The sequence below is a fragment of the Siniperca chuatsi genome, linkage group LG21 (assembly GCF_020085105.1).
Source record: "Siniperca chuatsi isolate FFG_IHB_CAS linkage group LG21, ASM2008510v1, whole genome shotgun sequence".
NCBI lineage: Eukaryota > Metazoa > Chordata > Actinopteri > Centrarchiformes > Sinipercidae > Siniperca > Siniperca chuatsi.
The window spans coordinates 3,947,924-3,964,912 of NC_058062.1; the positions used below are offsets into that span (position 1 = coordinate 3,947,924).

The 16,989-nt window shown below is 36.6% G+C and overlaps 1 protein-coding gene across 8 annotated transcripts; it reads left to right on the forward strand.

Annotated features, from left to right (window-relative positions):
- Positions 1–4,151: 4,151 nt before the first annotated feature.
- Positions 4,152–16,724, forward strand: LOC122869098. Of its 8 annotated transcripts, none has more exons than XM_044181722.1 (8): positions 4,152–4,371; positions 8,556–8,684; positions 9,588–9,742; positions 10,358–10,369; positions 10,931–11,102; positions 13,075–13,195; positions 13,286–13,372; positions 15,589–16,724. In XM_044181722.1, coding segments are annotated over exons 2-8 (900 nt in total). In that variant the 5' UTR covers positions 4,152–4,371; positions 8,556–8,683; the 3' UTR covers positions 15,941–16,724. The 8 variants fall into 8 exon arrangements, with proteins under 8 accessions (XP_044037657.1, XP_044037655.1, XP_044037659.1 ...); XM_044181720.1 differs by having other exon boundaries at positions 4,152–4,360; XM_044181724.1 differs by lacking the exon at positions 10,358–10,369 and having other exon boundaries at positions 4,154–4,360.
- Positions 16,725–16,989: the final 265 nt, after the last annotated feature.

Sequence of the window (16,989 nt, forward strand, 5' to 3'; positions counted from 1 at the left end):
TGGAAATATCTTCGGCCAGTTACATCTTTCTGCAACTGATAATGTAAAAAACTAAAATGTGATAAATACTGTATGTCCCTCTTTCTTACTATTAACATTGTATTAGTGTGTTAACCAAAAGATGTAGCTTTTGTTACTTCGTTACTGAATATTCATTTGAAAAATATATGACTTTTATTACAGTTTTGAGAGTTTGAAAAGCTGTCGGCTTGGTTTTTAGCCATGCTGGCAGCACATCCACTACTTTGGTCCCAACAGAATTATCACAACAGCTATTAGATGGATTACCAATACATTTGGTACCGCCATTCATGTAGCCCAGTAGATGAATCCTAATTGCTTTGATCATCCCCTGATTTTACCTCTAGCACCACTATGAGGTTAACATTTGTGGTTTGGAGTAAAATGTCTCAACAAATGTTAGATGGATTGCCATGAAATTTGGTTGGATTGTCCAGTAATTTGGTTTATGAGCAAATACTTTGTGTTTGGTGCTAATAAACAAATGTTAGCTAAACTAAGATGAACATGGTAACCAGTAAACCTGCTGAACTTGAGGAAGTTATAGGTTATTTTGATAACATTTTTACGTAGATGAATATTAAAAAACATCCACAGAGCTTTCAGAAAGGTGCGGATTAAAAGTATCACTTATTATGATTGTCAATTAATCAATTTAAAAATTGTGACGGGTCCAAAATTAATGTTTTGTTTCTCTGTGTGAGATGTCTGACGTTTGGTTCCTGCTTCTAACAAGGCTTGTGAGCCAATATTATAACGACGTTGGTATCACATGGTATAGTTGCCAGTTAGTGTAGAAAAAAAAAACGGACACTGACGTTAGCACATATTAGCTCCCGCAAACAATGTAATGTTATAACGAAGATGCATATGAGAGGGGATTTAGAAGTGGGCCAGGGTCTGACATAACCGATGGCCCGGGGCCAGTACAAGTTTATGCAGGGCAAGTTCTTTGACCAGTCACTGGTCTGTCCGGGCCAGTGGCGGACTGGTCCTCTTATGAAAAGACGGTCGCTCTTCTTTAAGAATAAAGTGGACGTGGGATCCCAATATATTAACATTACCAATGTGTCATGTCGAAGGTAAATTAAAGTTAAAGTTCAGCTTTAACATTGTCATTGTGAGCATGTTAGCATTTAGCTCAAATCACCGCTGTGTGGAGCTCAGAGAGGTGAGGGAGTGTGACTGGTGATAATGAGTCTGGCTCTAGCTGGCACTGGGAGGCCGGGGAATGACAAAGGCCCTGACCGGCCTGCTCACCAGTCCAGCCACGCAGGGACAAGAACACCGACCGAGGCCAGACCGGACAACAACCCTTCACTGAAGCTGCAGCAGAAAACTGGGGGTGACAAACTGAACACGAGGGGAATACGAACGAGCCACACAACAGGAAGTGAAGGGACGGTTTCAAGAATTAGATATCTTATGTCATATCTTAAAAAGCCATTTCAGTGTCTTAGCATGTTTTGGTCCACAAATCATGTACTGCAATTCATTCATTTTAGATTTTTGATGTGTGTTTTACCACTTTTGTTGGACGCTACTGGTTTTCATTTCATTTCATTAACATGCAGACAGCGTGCATATTTAAGTAATCCATCAAAGAGAAGAGGAAATTGTGTCATTGCAGAATGATATTATAATAATTAATACCAGGGAAAATAGCGTAAGCAGGAAAGTAGTAAACAATTTCAGCATATATTAAATTTTATGTATTCATGGGAGTTATGTAAAGGAAAAGTAGGCTAATGGATTACAGCATCATTAGGCTGTGTAGAACAAGAGCAAGCAAAGAAGAAACTCTTGTATAATATTATGATCTGCAATTATACAAGAATATGCAAAAACATGACCGTAACATGACCTAGAAATACAATAATATACAGTGCATATTGTACATGTATGTTGTATGTAGAGTGAGGGAGACATGGGAATCTGATGGATGCAGAGACGTGATTTCATATCTCACACAACAGACTGATGTGTAAATATAATATTAACAGTCAGCAGAAGAACATACATATGATTAGACAGTATCAGCCATGTAGACATGTGTTGTGCAATACAACCTAGTATGTACAATCACGTAAATATTACACATTTAATTTAAAGCTTGTTCTAAACTACAAAAAGACAAAATATATACATTTTAAAAAGCACAGACTTGTGATGTTCCTGCTCTGGAAATGTAATAGATACTGTTCAGCATTTTAAGTACTTTTTTTTAAAGGATTTTGTTAGATAACAGATTGATACCAATAAAATACTTGGTTTCTACTGGTACTGTAGGTACAGTGGAAGAAAACAAGACTCTTTTTATGCTTAATTTTCCCCCCTAAAAATACTATATATATTAATTACTTATCCTTTCCCCTAAAATGCCTAATTGTTACTACTCTCTTGTTCCCCATAGTCTTTTTTTTTTTACACTGTACCTACATTTAAATACCAGCAGGAACCGGTAAGTATTTTATTGGAGCCTGATTCATACAACCAAATTACACTGTAAATCGCGGGCTTATTTAATTAGATTCTTGTACCAAAACAAAGGTAGTTTCTTCTTATAAAACAGAAAAAAAACATATAATCCACCATACTGGATTATGGAGATATCCTGAATGCTCATGCTGCTGACCAGCTAGTACTCACTACTGTAGGTGATGCAAAATGGTCATCAGCACACCTGTGTTTTCATTTATAAGGGCGTGCTGTCCAGTGGTGGAAAGCAACTAAGTAAATTTACTCAAGTACAGTTCTGGGGTGCTTTACTTGAGTACATCCATTTTACTTGTTATGATTTAGTATTTCTTAATTAAGTTATTTTAGCATTCAGATATGACAAAAAAATCACATTCATAAAATAAAAAAGTAATTCTGATTTTTGCGTGTGTGTATCACTTAATTTTTACTTACTATCTTATAATTTTTCATAATTTCATTAGGTTTTATTATCTTATTATTCTTAGTATAAGTTTGGTATTTTATCATTTAGGTTTTTTTCCATGTCTTTGCATCTATTTTCTTGGCGGTAATTAACTTCCATAGCTAACTAGAAATCTCAGATGTAACACTGGTTTTCATATGTCGTGGCATCAGCGACGAGTCTGTCACCTCGTCTCGTGTCTCGTCCTGCTACAGATCAGATCACAGATCACAGATGGAGACTATTTCTAGAAGAAACCGGAACCCAAACCTCGGGAATGTTACCAACACACACTGTGTTCGGAAAATAAAAAGCTGCGAAATCATGAATAACTGCATGCAGATTTTATTTATTTTTTGTTGCATTTTTAATGATGCTTGTGATTTATATACCTGCTTCTCTGTGTCGGGTTATCAATGTTGGTTTTGAATATTTATGAAGAAACTTCTTATACAACAATTACGCAACTCCTTTGAGTTTTGAATGAAGGACTTGTTTTTTCCATCGTCCTTTGTTGTATTGTTGCTTTTACGTAAGTAAACAATCTGAATGCTAATAATACTACCACTGTGAATAACCATAAACTAATAACAAAAAGTTAAAAGGTTTGCTTTGTCTATGACATTGTCTTAAAACAAAACAATTTGAATATTAATCATCTTGTTAATTTTAGCTTTGAAGATTTGAATCCAGTGGTGGACTGTAACTAAGTACATTTACTCAAAGTACTGCACTTAAGTACTAATTTGAGGAACTTGTACTTTACCTGAGTCTTTTCTTTTTATGCTACTTTCTACTTCTACTCTACTACATCTGAGAGGGAAATATTGTACTTTTTACTTCACTACATTTATCTCACAGCATTAGTTACAAACAAAACATACGAAGAGGTTATAAAATATGATGTTTTGTGTCTAAATTACACTACCCAACAGTTACAGCTTGACCACTTGACAGAATTGGCAACTAATGGCAACTATCATTAGATCATTTTAAACAAGTTTGTCTTTTTTATTTTAAGCAAAGGATCTGAATACTTCCTCCACCACTGACCTTAACGGATAATATGGCTTCAGTAACTGATCCCAAATCAGCCTGTGATTACTGCCACCTAGTGGACAGAAGCGTTAACAACACGTCCTGTATTTTCACTGCTGAACTGTGACAACTTGGTTTTGTTTTGTTGCTGATGAGCTAAAACCAAGAGAGCATCTGCATTGAATCTCCTCGAAACACAAACTTTTCCTTTTATTCGGTCGGCCTTCGTACAAAACCACCGTTGCATGTGTGAAGGTCCCGTTACCATGGCAACCGGTCAACACAGTGATGCAACAGCGAGGAAACAGAAACTTCTCAGAGATTTAACTTAAAAAGAGGAAGAGGAGTTCAAGCCTGACTGAATAATACAGATTAAATGTGAGTCCTATGTATGTATCTTCTTTTATACAGTCTATGGTATCTACTCACTGATACTGGACTTTAAATCAAATATCAAACATGATGTGATGGTGATTATTAGAATTGATTTAGATCAGTAGAGGCTGATTTGTTTAGGATTAAAATTAAGTGATTCTGTTCTCTACTGAATACATCTGCAGCAATTGTAAATTACAGCCAGCTGTTTTCTTACCCAGTACTTTATTTACAGAGGAACTGAGTCGTGCTCCTCTTTAGTTCTTATTTTCACCCATCAGAGGGCGATGTAACCAAACATTATGTGCTCAACTGCAGCACTGATCTGAGAGGAAGATACTGACGTTTCAAGATGACTGAAAGCTGTACTTATGCAGTATTCAGATACTTTACTAAAGTAAAAGTACTAATACCACACTGTGAAAATAATAAGTAAAAGTCCTGCATTGAAAATGTTACTTAAGTAAAAGTATGTAAGTGTAATCAAGAAAATGTACATAAAGTATTAAAAATACTCAAAGCAGTAAAATGTGCCCTGTGACTGTTATACTATTATATATTATATCATCAGATTATTATTCCTCATGCATTAATGTAAAAGCAGGATGTTGCTGCTGTAGCTGGTTGAGGTGGAGCTCATTTTGAACTAGTTTGTATCGGACTGCAACTAATGATTATTTTCATTATGGATTAATCTGCTGACTAATTTCGATTGTTTGTTTTGTTTGTAAAAACAACTGTTGGGTTGTTTAATTAATAACAAAACATCATATTTTATTAGTTCTTCATATGTTTTGTATGCATGTAAATCTGCAAAGTAACTAGTAACTACAGCTGTCATGTAAATGTAGTGAAGTAAAAAGTTAAATATTTCCCTCTGAAATGTAGTGGAGTAGTATAAAGTATAAAGTGGCATGAAAAGAAAAGACTCAAGTACAAATACCTCAAATTTGTACTTAAGTACAGTACTTGGGGAAATGTGCTTAGTTGCATTCCACCACTGTAATAAAAAGTGTCATATACTTACTGTGAATCATGCAGATTGTGAAATATATATATATTTATACAGATACTGATGAGGCAAACCAGCTCATTCATTATTCTGACTCTGTTAAGGGATTGTAAACACTCAGAGGAGCTCTACATGCTGCAGATATGACCTTTCTGTTAGAGCCGCTGGCAACATAAGCAGGGATTACACCTCATGTCATACAGCACTTATAGGTTCACTGTGCAGGAAACACGGTTATCTGCTGTCTTAACTTCCACATCTGCTGCCTTATTTTAATGTTTTACTGGCAGTGGTGGAAAGTAACCAATTACATTTACTCAAGTACTGTACTTAAACACAACTTTGAGGTACTTGAGTATTTCCATTCCAATCCCCATTGTACAGTGGTGGAAGAAGTACTCAGATCCTTTACTTAAGTAAAAGTACCAATGCAACAATGTAAAAATACTCTGTTAAAAGTCCTGCATTTAAAATCCTATTTAAGTAAAAGTACTGAAGTATTATCAGCAAAATTATTTAAAGTATCAAAAGTAAAAGTAGTCGTGCAGTAAAATTATTATCTGACATTATTAGATTGTTAATACTGATGCATCAATGTTAGAGCAGCATGTTACTGTTGTAGCTGCTCAAGGTGGAGCTAGTTTTAACTACATTACATACTGTTAGTTAGTTTTAACTACTTTACATACAGTGAGTTAGTTTTGTCCAGTGGTTCCCAACCTAGGGGTTTGGGCCCCTCCAAAGGGTCACAAGATAAATCTGAGGGGTCGTGAGATGATTAATGGGACAGGAAAGAAGGAAAAACTAAGTTCTGATACACAAATCTATATTCATTGTTTGGACTTTTCTATAATCTTTTCTATTTTTTATTTATTTAATATATTTAATAATGTTCCCTCTTTGGGCATTGAACAATAATTTATATGAAACCATGTGAGACGTTTAGAGGACATCACAGACATCTGAAACTTGGACAAGAGGCCTCAACTGGACTATTTTATAAGAGCATTATATGTTTTTTTTATGTAAAATCTTAATCTGAAAAGTAACTTTTAACTACAGCTGTCAGATAAACGTAGAGCAGTAAAGAGTACAATATTTTCCTCTGAGATGTAGTGAAGTAGAAGTTTATAGCATAACATTCTCAAGTAAAGTACAAGTACCTCAAATTTGTACTTAAGTACAGTACTTATTTATTATGCATTTATTTACATAAATATTTTTTACATACAATACATATGATCAGGTTATTAAATAAGATGCATTGTTAAAAATTAAACTAGCGCTAAAACAATTAATGAATTAGTCGGTTAACAGAAAATTAACATTTATGACATTTATGAAGACAAATGATAACCATTATCTGGTTCCAGCTTCAGCTATGTGAGATTTTACTGCTTTTCTCAGTTTTATATGATGTTTTTTGGACTGTTGGTCGAACAAAACAAGGCATTTGTGCCATTCTGTGATGGACATTTTTTGCTTTTTTTTGTCATTTTATAGACTAAATAATTAGCCAGTGAATCAATGCTTAAACTTAGCTCTACCTTCAAAACACCCACAGAGGCCAATTTTCTGCATTGAATACTTTTACGTATACTTTAAGTACATTTTGCTAAAAATACTTACAAACTTTTACTGGAGTAACATTTTCAATTGCATGACTTATACTTGTAATGGAGTATATTTACAGTGTCGTATTGCTGTTCACTGGAGCTTTAAGTCTGTCTGTCGGAAACTGTTCTTCGGAAAGTTCATGTTGCATGAGTGCACACTTTGGCTCTCAGAGTAAAAAAGTGTCAGCCCTCTCCCCAAACCCCCCCACTCTGCTCCCCACATACCAGCAGCACACCTGTGGTTGGGAAAACCTGAAATCCACTTTGAAGTGATCCGCCTGTTGTAGAGGCATAAATATGCATGAAAGGAATTTTATAACAGCAAAGATGAAAGACATGTCACATTTTTTTCTCAAAGGAAGCATGTCGTGTTTTCTGCCAGAAACAAAAAAGTTCTTTTTATTCACGGTTGACTGAGTTCAGTCAGCTGTTTGAGAAGTTTCAGTTTGATCTTCAGATGGATTTCAGCATAGTAGCACAAACTGTACCACTGCCTCATTATTATTGCTATAACTAATACTTCCATTCTTCAGAAGTAGCTAAGTAAAATAGGTACTTTATTTGGAAATGTTCATTTTGGAAGGCTACTACTACTTTTTCTCCACCACATTGTTGGGGGAAATATTGTACATTTTACTCATTAACTATGTAGATATTGTAGATAAACTCATAAAGTATAAGTCTTGTCAGTTAAAAACTTCCAGTGGTGCAATTGCATTTACAAAAGTATTGTACAATCCAGAGGTACTTGTGCCTTACTGGAGTATTTCCATTTTTCTGTTACTTTATACTTTTTCTTCACCACATTTCTGAGGGAAATATTTGAAATTTTTTAAACATTTTATTCATTCACTAATTATGTAGATATTGTAGATTAACTCATAAACTCATATGTCTTGTCAGGTCAAACATTTAAATAAGTATTGTACTTAAGTAAAATTCTGAGGTACTTGTACCTTACTGGAGTATTTCCATTTCCTATGACTTTATACTTTTACTCCGCTGCATTTCAGTGGCAAATATTTAACTTTTTACCCCATTACATTAATTCAACAGCTACAGTTAATAGTTACTTTGCAGATGAAGGTTGTACATAAAAATATTCTAATATTATATATTGGTATGTTTTGTTATAGGTCAATCCACGCATCAAGGTACAAAGTCATTAAAACTAGAAACCTGTGCTCACTGTGGAAAAGTGCAGACGCAAACACAGTAAAAGAGTTCAAATGTCTTAAAAAGGTTTCCAAGTGAGATGTTGTATGGGAGTTGCAGTTTAAATTGATGCACCTAAAGCAGTTGAAGTGTCATTTGAAGCACTTAAAGTGTTTTAACTCTTTTCTGAAGTGTAAGTTTAACCCCTGCAGTCAAATGAATTGTCAGTTTTTATGTAAACACTGAACTAACCATTGAAGTGTAAGAGTTAGAGAGAATTACTTATGTATTTTTCCATTGTAGTATCACTTTCACTGAAGGATGTGAGTACATCTTTCACCGTTGCTAGTAAATCAAACTGTCTCAGACTCGAACTCCTCCAATAAAGTCTTTCCCCGTACACCTTCGTCTCCAGACAGGATTTCCTGTCTGTGTCTGAGGGAGGGGCCGGATCTCAGGAACCCCCCCCCAGCTCCCAGCACTGGCACTGGGATATGTGCAGGGGCATGAACTGGGAATGGGACTGAGGAAGCCAGGGACAGCAGTGAGCTCATCATGTTTAACTGGTCACCATTTCTTTGTTTCCTGTCTTCATTGTTTAAGATGACCAGGAAGGATGAGCCATCGCAAAACCATCATGGCTATTCTTCCCTTATTTTGTCATTCTGTTGCTGTGGTATCTGCTGGGGTTGAGCAGGATTAATCACTTAACTGCACTGTAAAACAGGGTGCCTGCAGATATTAAAGTGGTCCAGTCATAGGTTAGGACAGGTTTAGTAACAGAATACACACCCAGTCTGCTAATAAACAGACCTTTCATATCTTACTTAGTGATTCCCACCCAGGGGCACTTGTACCCCAGGGGTACTTCTGCAGCTGCTTGGGGGTACAGAGATTGTGGAGTAGCTAAACTAATTTATAAACAGATAAACAGTTGAAATAGTTATCTAAAAGTAATGGACAACAGCTGAAATAGTTAGCTAAGAATAATGGAAAAACAGCTGAAATAGTTAGCTAAATTGGACAACAGCTGAAATAGTTAGCTAAGAATAATGGAAAAACAGCTGAAATAGTTAGCTAAATTGGACAACAGTTGAAATCGTTAGCTAAGAATAATGGAAAAACAGATAAAATAGTTAGCTAAATTGGACAACAGTTGAAATCGTTAGTTAAGAATAATGGAAAAACAGCTGAAATAGTTAGCTAAATTGGACAACAGTTGAAATAGTTAGCTAAGAATAATGGGAAAACAGCTAAAAATAGCTAAAAGTAATGGAAAAACAGTTGAAATAGTTAGCTAAAAGTGATGAATAAACAGTTGAAATAGTTAGCTAAAATAATGGAGAAACAGTTGAAATAGTTAGTTAGCTAAAGGAATGGGAAAAATATAACTTCCAGCGATTCTACCTCCAGTATGAACACCAGCATTTCATCTGCTCTTCCACAGTGATGACAGTGACTGACACCAGCCTCATATCTACTGTAAACACAGACCTGAGTGCTGCTGCCTTCCTTGTCCTGGATGAGACATTTCACATGCAGGCCAACATGAAGAAGAAAAAGCAGCAGCCCCTAAAACTCACCAAAGAAGAGCATGAAAATGTGTGTAAAATATGAAGCAACAGTCAAAGAAACAGAGAAACATACTGGTTTTTATGGGCGCGAAAAAAAAAAATCATCTTCCAGGAAGTAGTGTGTTCAAAGAGTAGTTCTCTTGTCTGTACGGTAAATATAAAGCTACCACTAGCAACAGGTTAGCTTAGCTTAGCACAAATGCTGGAAACAGGGCAAAACAGCTAGCCTGGCAGGAAGTTGCTGTGACCTGCCAAGAAATAGTCCAGCACATAACCCCCCTAAAACCCCAACTTGTCATTTTTACACTCTGTTTTTTGTACAGATTAAACTAATTATGTTTATTAATGAGCTTTAGAGGTGGTGGGTATTTTTGGACAGAGCAAGACTAGTTGTTCTCTGTTTTCAGGCGTTGTGCTTAGCTAAGCTAAGCTAATTGTTTGCTGGGTGTAGCTTCATATTTACAGTACAGAAGGATGAAAGAGTGGTATCATGCTAGCAGGCTAAAAACCTTCTCTGAACCACTTTGGTCCAGACTGAAATATCAGCAACTTTGCATGGTTTGCTATCAGATTTTGTACAGTCATTCATGGTCCCCAGAGGCTGAATCCTACTGATTTTGGTGATCCTCTGACTTTCCTCTAGCGCCACCAGCAGGTTGGTACTTTTGGCTTTTAGTGAAATGTATTAAATGGACTGTCATGAAATTTGGTACAAACATTCATGTTCCCCTCAGGATAAATTGTAATCATTTGGTCATCTCTTAACTTTCCATCTAGCGCCATCTTCAGGTCAAAATTTTGATTTGTCCAATACTTTGGTTTGTGACTAAATACCTGCAAAACTAATCACATGTTAGCATTGTCATTGTGAGCATGTTAGCATGATGACGTTAGCATTAGCTGTACTTTGTCTTTAGTGCTAGTTTAGTTTATTAGTTTATTAAATTTTTTTGTATATGTATGTGCATGTTAGCATGTAGCTCAAAGCACCGCACCTCACAAAATCGCTAGCATGGCTGTAGACTCTAAATCTTGTTACATTACTAACAAGCTACTTGACATAATCAGATGTTGAAGGCTTTATGGGAAATTTACTAGACGTAAATCCATCCATTCATAGTGTTAACTCTATAAAACGTATCTTTACATAAGTACACCTGTGATGATACAAGTAAGTGCCATTATCACATGTGATTTGTCTGAAACATTGTTTAAGGTTTTCATGGACAAAACCTCCAGGGCCTTCAGCTCCAACAGTCTGGAGTTTCAGAGCTTCCTGGCTGACATGATTCGGTGGTTTTCGGACCGTCAGCAGCAGGTGGACGAGCTGTTCAGCCACAGTGACACAGACAGAAGTGGATCAGTCAACCTGAAGGATTTCGAGCTGGGTAATCCATCTTCTCTCTGCACCGTCATCCCCAAAGTCTGAACAAGCTGTGGGGAATGTGTCCCCCTGCCCTTCCCTTCCTCTTTAGGAAACAATTATAGTATTTTCTGTGATTCTGGTTTTTATACACTAAGATCTGCGGGGGCTGAAAACTCTCCCAACTCTTTTTCACAGCAGCCTTCAGTGTCTGTTCCAGCTCCTGTGAATGTCAGATAAAGATAATCTTGAAGGAAAAAGAGATTAGAAAGAGATATGGGTCAGTATTAACCAAATGCCACAGTGTGGTTGTACTGAAGTATTTATGGAGGGTACTGTGAGTCAGACTTTTGATAATGCAAGCAGTGGCTCATTTCCTCTTATCCCCTCTCGCAGATAAGAGCAGCTGGCTCTGGGAAACAAAACCAGGACAATGTTCCTTTTGTCTGTCAAACTTCAGGCACTCTGAGTAAACTAGACTTTTGTACTGAAGGGTGTTTAAGGAGCTCCAAGACCTGCAGGACAATAACTTTGAGGTGCAGACCGTGATTCACTGGGAATCGCTGCTTTTCAGTAAGCAAGAAAACCGACAGCATTTGGTAAATTCCTAATTTACCGTTTGACCAGGTTTACCAAACTACACAGGAATCCTCACACATAAATATTCAAGACAAAGCATCATAGCAATGGCAGTAGGTCAAACCAATGCCATGGGGATGAAAACCACATTATAAACAATAGAATTAGACAGATGAAGCAGATGTCGAACCACTGACTGCATGCAGCTGTAGGAATAGTTAACTGATGACAGATTACAGATTACATTACATTGATTACAGATTTTTAAATATCTTGTATTAACCAAACAGTGTCCTCTGTTTCTGGTGTAATGAAGGTTCATCCTTGACCATAGACGCAAAGGGAAGGGAAATTCATTGTTATGTATTTTAGCTAATGTATCCCAGGTCATCTGCCCTTTGAGAGAGTCGGGGGGCTAAAGATGGAGGGTGTCGTACGGACTGTAAAGCCCCTTCAGGCAAATTTGTGAAAATGATCTTGACTTGACTTTTTCAAACTTTTTCGAGTAGTTGACATTTGTGTTTTCACACATTCACGTCCCATCCATAAATTGTAAAATCAACTTTTCCTCTAGCGCCATCATCAGGTCAAAATAAAAATTTGTCCAGTACTTTGGTTTATGACCAAATACTTGCAAAACTAATGACATTCCCATCAGCCTCAGCTGTACTTTGTGTTTACTGCTAATTTAGTTTAATTTGTTGCATTTATTTGTCAGGTACCATGTACAAAAAACATATACAAAGAGATTTTTATTGTACCACATTTATCTACTAACTAATTCTCTGCAGTCACTGGATAAATAGCTAATGTTAGCATGCTAACATGCTAAACTAAGATGTTGAACATGCTAAACATTATACCTGCTAAACATCAGCATGTTAACATTAGCATTTAGCTCAAAGCACCGCTGTGCCTAAGTACAGCCTCACAGAGCTGCTGGCGTGGCTGCAGAGTCAAAGTCTACGAGAAATAACTTAATGTTGGAGGAACGTTTAAAATAAGAAATCATAATTAGTTTTCTACATTTTCTGTTATCAAGAAAATGAGGCACTGACTAAAATTAACCTCAGTGTCGATCACTGAATTTGTGAACGCATGAGCAACTTTCCAAAATGTTTCTTTTTTTGTTGTATTGTTTTTTGTTGTCTGTTGTATTTTTAAGCCTGCACGATTTAAGAGGTTTTTGGAGCCTTCACAGAAAAGAAAATGTTAAGAAATCCAACTCAAAGAAATTGTTAATGTGGGTTTCGGAGGAGGGTTTTGTCCCATTATGGTCTGAATGTTGTTTCAAAGGCGTCCCTCTCAGGAGTGAATCATCAAATTTTAAAAAAATCAAAAAAGAGGTAGAGCAGACTAAACGTTATTGATACTGAGAAAAACTCCATTAGCATTGATCCATGCGTCCCTGGCTGCAGGTCTGATGAACTTGGCCGTCCCTTGTCAGCAGTTTCAGCTCCACATGCTGAGTCAGCTGCTGAAGACCAACAACAACACGATCAGTTATCGAGACTTGAGCAGCCAAGTGCAGAGACGAAGGTAAAATAAACTGTTTCCCTTTGTTTGAGTGTCTGTTTAGTTTTTGTTTTTATTAACTGCGGCTGTTCTTCTGTCTTTCTGTCATCACAGGCTGAGTGACGGCGCAGAGATCGACTCCGGTTTGGAAAGAAGTCCTCACCGTCAGCTGTTAAACCCTGACAAGGACAAGTACCCCATGTAGGTTAACGCGCGTGAAGACAGAGATCAGTTTGTAAAACTGTACATCTACTCAAGTACTGGACTTAAGTACAATGTTGAGGTACTTGAGTATTTCCATTTTATGCTACTTTATACTTCTACTTCACTACATTTCAGAGCGAAATATTGTACTGTTTAAATACATTTTGACTACATTTATTGAGTGGTGGAAAAAGTACTCAGATCTTTTACTTAATTAAGTAAAAGTTGCAATACTATAGTGTAAAAATACTCTGTTACAAGTGAAAGTCCTGCATTCAAACTCTTTTACTTAAGTAAAAGTACTAAAGTATTAGCATCAAAATATACTTAAAGTACCAAAAGTAAAAGTACTCATTATGCAGAATGGCCCATTAATGTATATTATATCACTGGATTATAATTACATTATAATACATTGATGTGTTCATCATTTTAATGTTGCAGCTGGTAAAGGTTTAATTACTTTATATTCTGCTGGGTAGCTTCACCTATAATAATACATCATAATTTATTAGTTGATTTATATTTTGTATCTATATCTGTAAAGTAACTAGCAACTAAAGTTAGCAAGTAAATGTAGTGGAGTAACAAGTATATAGTAGCATAAAATGGAAAAACTCAAGTACCTCAAAATTGTACTTAAGTACAGTACTTGAGTAAATGTAGTTACATTCCACCACTGCATTTATCTCACAGCTATAGTTATTAGTTATTTTTCAGATTAAGATTTTACATTAAAAACATATGAGTTTATAAAATACAACGAATTGTTGAAGCTTAAATCCTTTTGACCCGTAATAAATAAATCAGTCCAGTTGAGGCCCCTTGTTGTATTGGTAAAGGATGAATACTGAATACTTCTTCCACCACTTGTAAACACAGATAAAACAACGTCATAAAATCCCTCACTTGTATTTAGAGTAAAGAAAAGGATCAGCAGCTTGTTTGAACTTTATTTAAATTATAATAAAGCCATCAAACATGTCCCCGAACATGTTCAACAGTCTCTCTTCTGAGCAGCTTCGGGCTGAGTTGACCTTCAGACCGAACCTCCATGTGTGCGGTTAACCAGTCAGAGTTATTTCTGAGCGTAGAAGTAAATCACACTGAGATCCTGTAACTTCAGGACACCTGAAGACTCAACAGCTACGTAAACAAAGGAGTCCTCACTTCGACCTTTAGACAAGTGTTGGTGCCTTTTTTGACCTGGATGCCATAATTGTTTTGTGTGTGTGTGTGTGTGAGTGGTGTAAAGTAACTAACTCTTGTAAAGTTACTCAAGTACTGTACTTAAGTACAATTTTGAGTACTTAAGTACAATTTTTAACGAAACATCAGATATAACAGGAAAACACTGACAGGGAACATTTTACTGCACAGTGAGTACTTGTACTTTGGTGCTTGAAGTACATTTTGCTGATAATACTTAGACACTTTTCCTTAAGTAAGGTTTTGAATGCAGGACTTGAGTATTTTCACAGTGTGGTATTCGTACTTTTACTTAAGTGTCTGAATACTTCTTCCACCATTGATTATTTTGGATAAAAATGAGACTTTATTGATCCCTTGGTGAAATTCACAAGCTACTCGGCAGTATATATATATACACACACACACACACATATATATATATATATATATATATATATATATATATATATATATATATAGCTCCACCTTTACCAGCTGCAACATTAAAGTGATGAACACATTAATGCGTCAATAATTATATGATTTTACTTTTGTACTGTATATTTTGATGCTGTACTTTTGTACTTTTACTTAAGTAAAATTCTGAATGCAGGACTTTCCTACACTGTGGTATTGCTACTTTTACACAGCTAGTTAGCTGGACATGAAATGTTTGCAGCTTATTAGAGCAGATAAACACACTGTTTAATTAATTATTTCACACTTTCGCTCTTGTGTTTTTGGTTTTGGAAAGGTGATAAAAACACACAACGCTCCAAACTCTTTATGTACTGAGTGTCGCTCTCATTACAGCCCCATGTACACCGCATCCAAAGAAAGAAATACAAAGATTGCGAACGGTCAGCTGTTTTTGAAATGCAAAATGAATTATTTACTTCTTGACAGTTTTTTTGACAGTGAATTGCAACACAGACAGGAAACGTATGTCAGGTTTTATAAAACATGTCAGGTCAAGTTGATCTGTATAACCCATAATTACAGCCAATTACGTTCACAAACAGGTTCATCCGCCTGAGTGTCCGACTGATCCCCTTCGACGCCGCTGCAGCCCATCCAGGGAACTTTGAGCTGGTTTTGTCGAGCAGCAGCAGAGTTTTCAGTCTGATCAGGATGATCCAGGACCGGGTCGGGATCCAGACCTCCAGGCTGGAGGTTTTCCAGAGCAGAGAGCCCACGCAGGAGGCCCGCCTGCCCCCAGAGAGCTCTCTGGAGGAGTGTGGCTTCAAAGGGGGGCCAGAGGAAACTCCTCCAGAGGACACTGTGTACTACGACTACAGACTGCTGTTTACAGACTGTCCCATCCTCAACTGTGACCACTACTTCGGGTCAAAGAGCAGCAGCCAGAGTCCATAAATCACATAACTGTCCAACTGTGTCTTTAGCCCTGCATGCTAGCAGTGCGGCTATAGAGATGTTGGTCGTCCAGCACTTTGGTCCAGACTTAAATCTCTCAACAACTATTGGACGGATTGCTATGAAATTCACGTCCTCATCCGGATAAATTGTAATTACTTTGGTTTTACTTCAACTTTTCATCTAGCGCCGTCATCTGGTTAAACTTTTAATTCGTCCACTGCTTTGGTTTATGACCAAACTCCTGCAAAACTAGTGCCATTCCCATCAGCCTCAGCTGTACCAGCTGTTACATTAGCATGCTAACACGCTTACCTAAGATGGTGAACATGGTAAACAATAAACCTGCTAATCATCCGCATGTTAGCATCATTATACAGTCTGTGGTTAGCATTGTCAATGTGAGCATGCTATCAAGCTGATGTTAGCATTTAGCTCAAAGTACAGTCTCACAGAGCCCACAGAAAGGACCACAAAGAACATTAAACTCATACAAACAGAGCAGACGTATTGTACCAGATTTAGCTACTAGCTCATTTCCATTGGATACTTAGCAAATGTTAGCATGCTAACACAATATAATACTTTCTATTGTCAATTGTTTCTATTGTCACAGTGCAGTGTCATATTTTTGTTAATTTTCTTATTCAAATTTTCTTATTTAATAAAGTTATTTTGTACAACAACTTTATGAATTATACTATAAGATGTCTTGATGTTGACTTAAGCAGGACTAAATCCACTGTGTACGCTGGATAAATTAATAAATAAAGCTGCTGAGTGAGCTCTGTTTATTCCAACAGGAAACTTTAAAGAACTTAAAAAATACAATATTATCTCACTGGGAAGATTAATTGATGGGTGAATTAACAGCAGAGCAATTATACGTACATACAAACATATGTATATCTTTTGAAGGGGTGACTGCGGCCTCCGTCTTCACAAATTACAAGCCATGTTTTCATGGTTCTGGTTGATTGTCAGCAGGTGTGATTGATTGTTTTCATGGCTCTTAGTTCTGGGAAAGTGTGGGAGGCTATTTAGGTCAA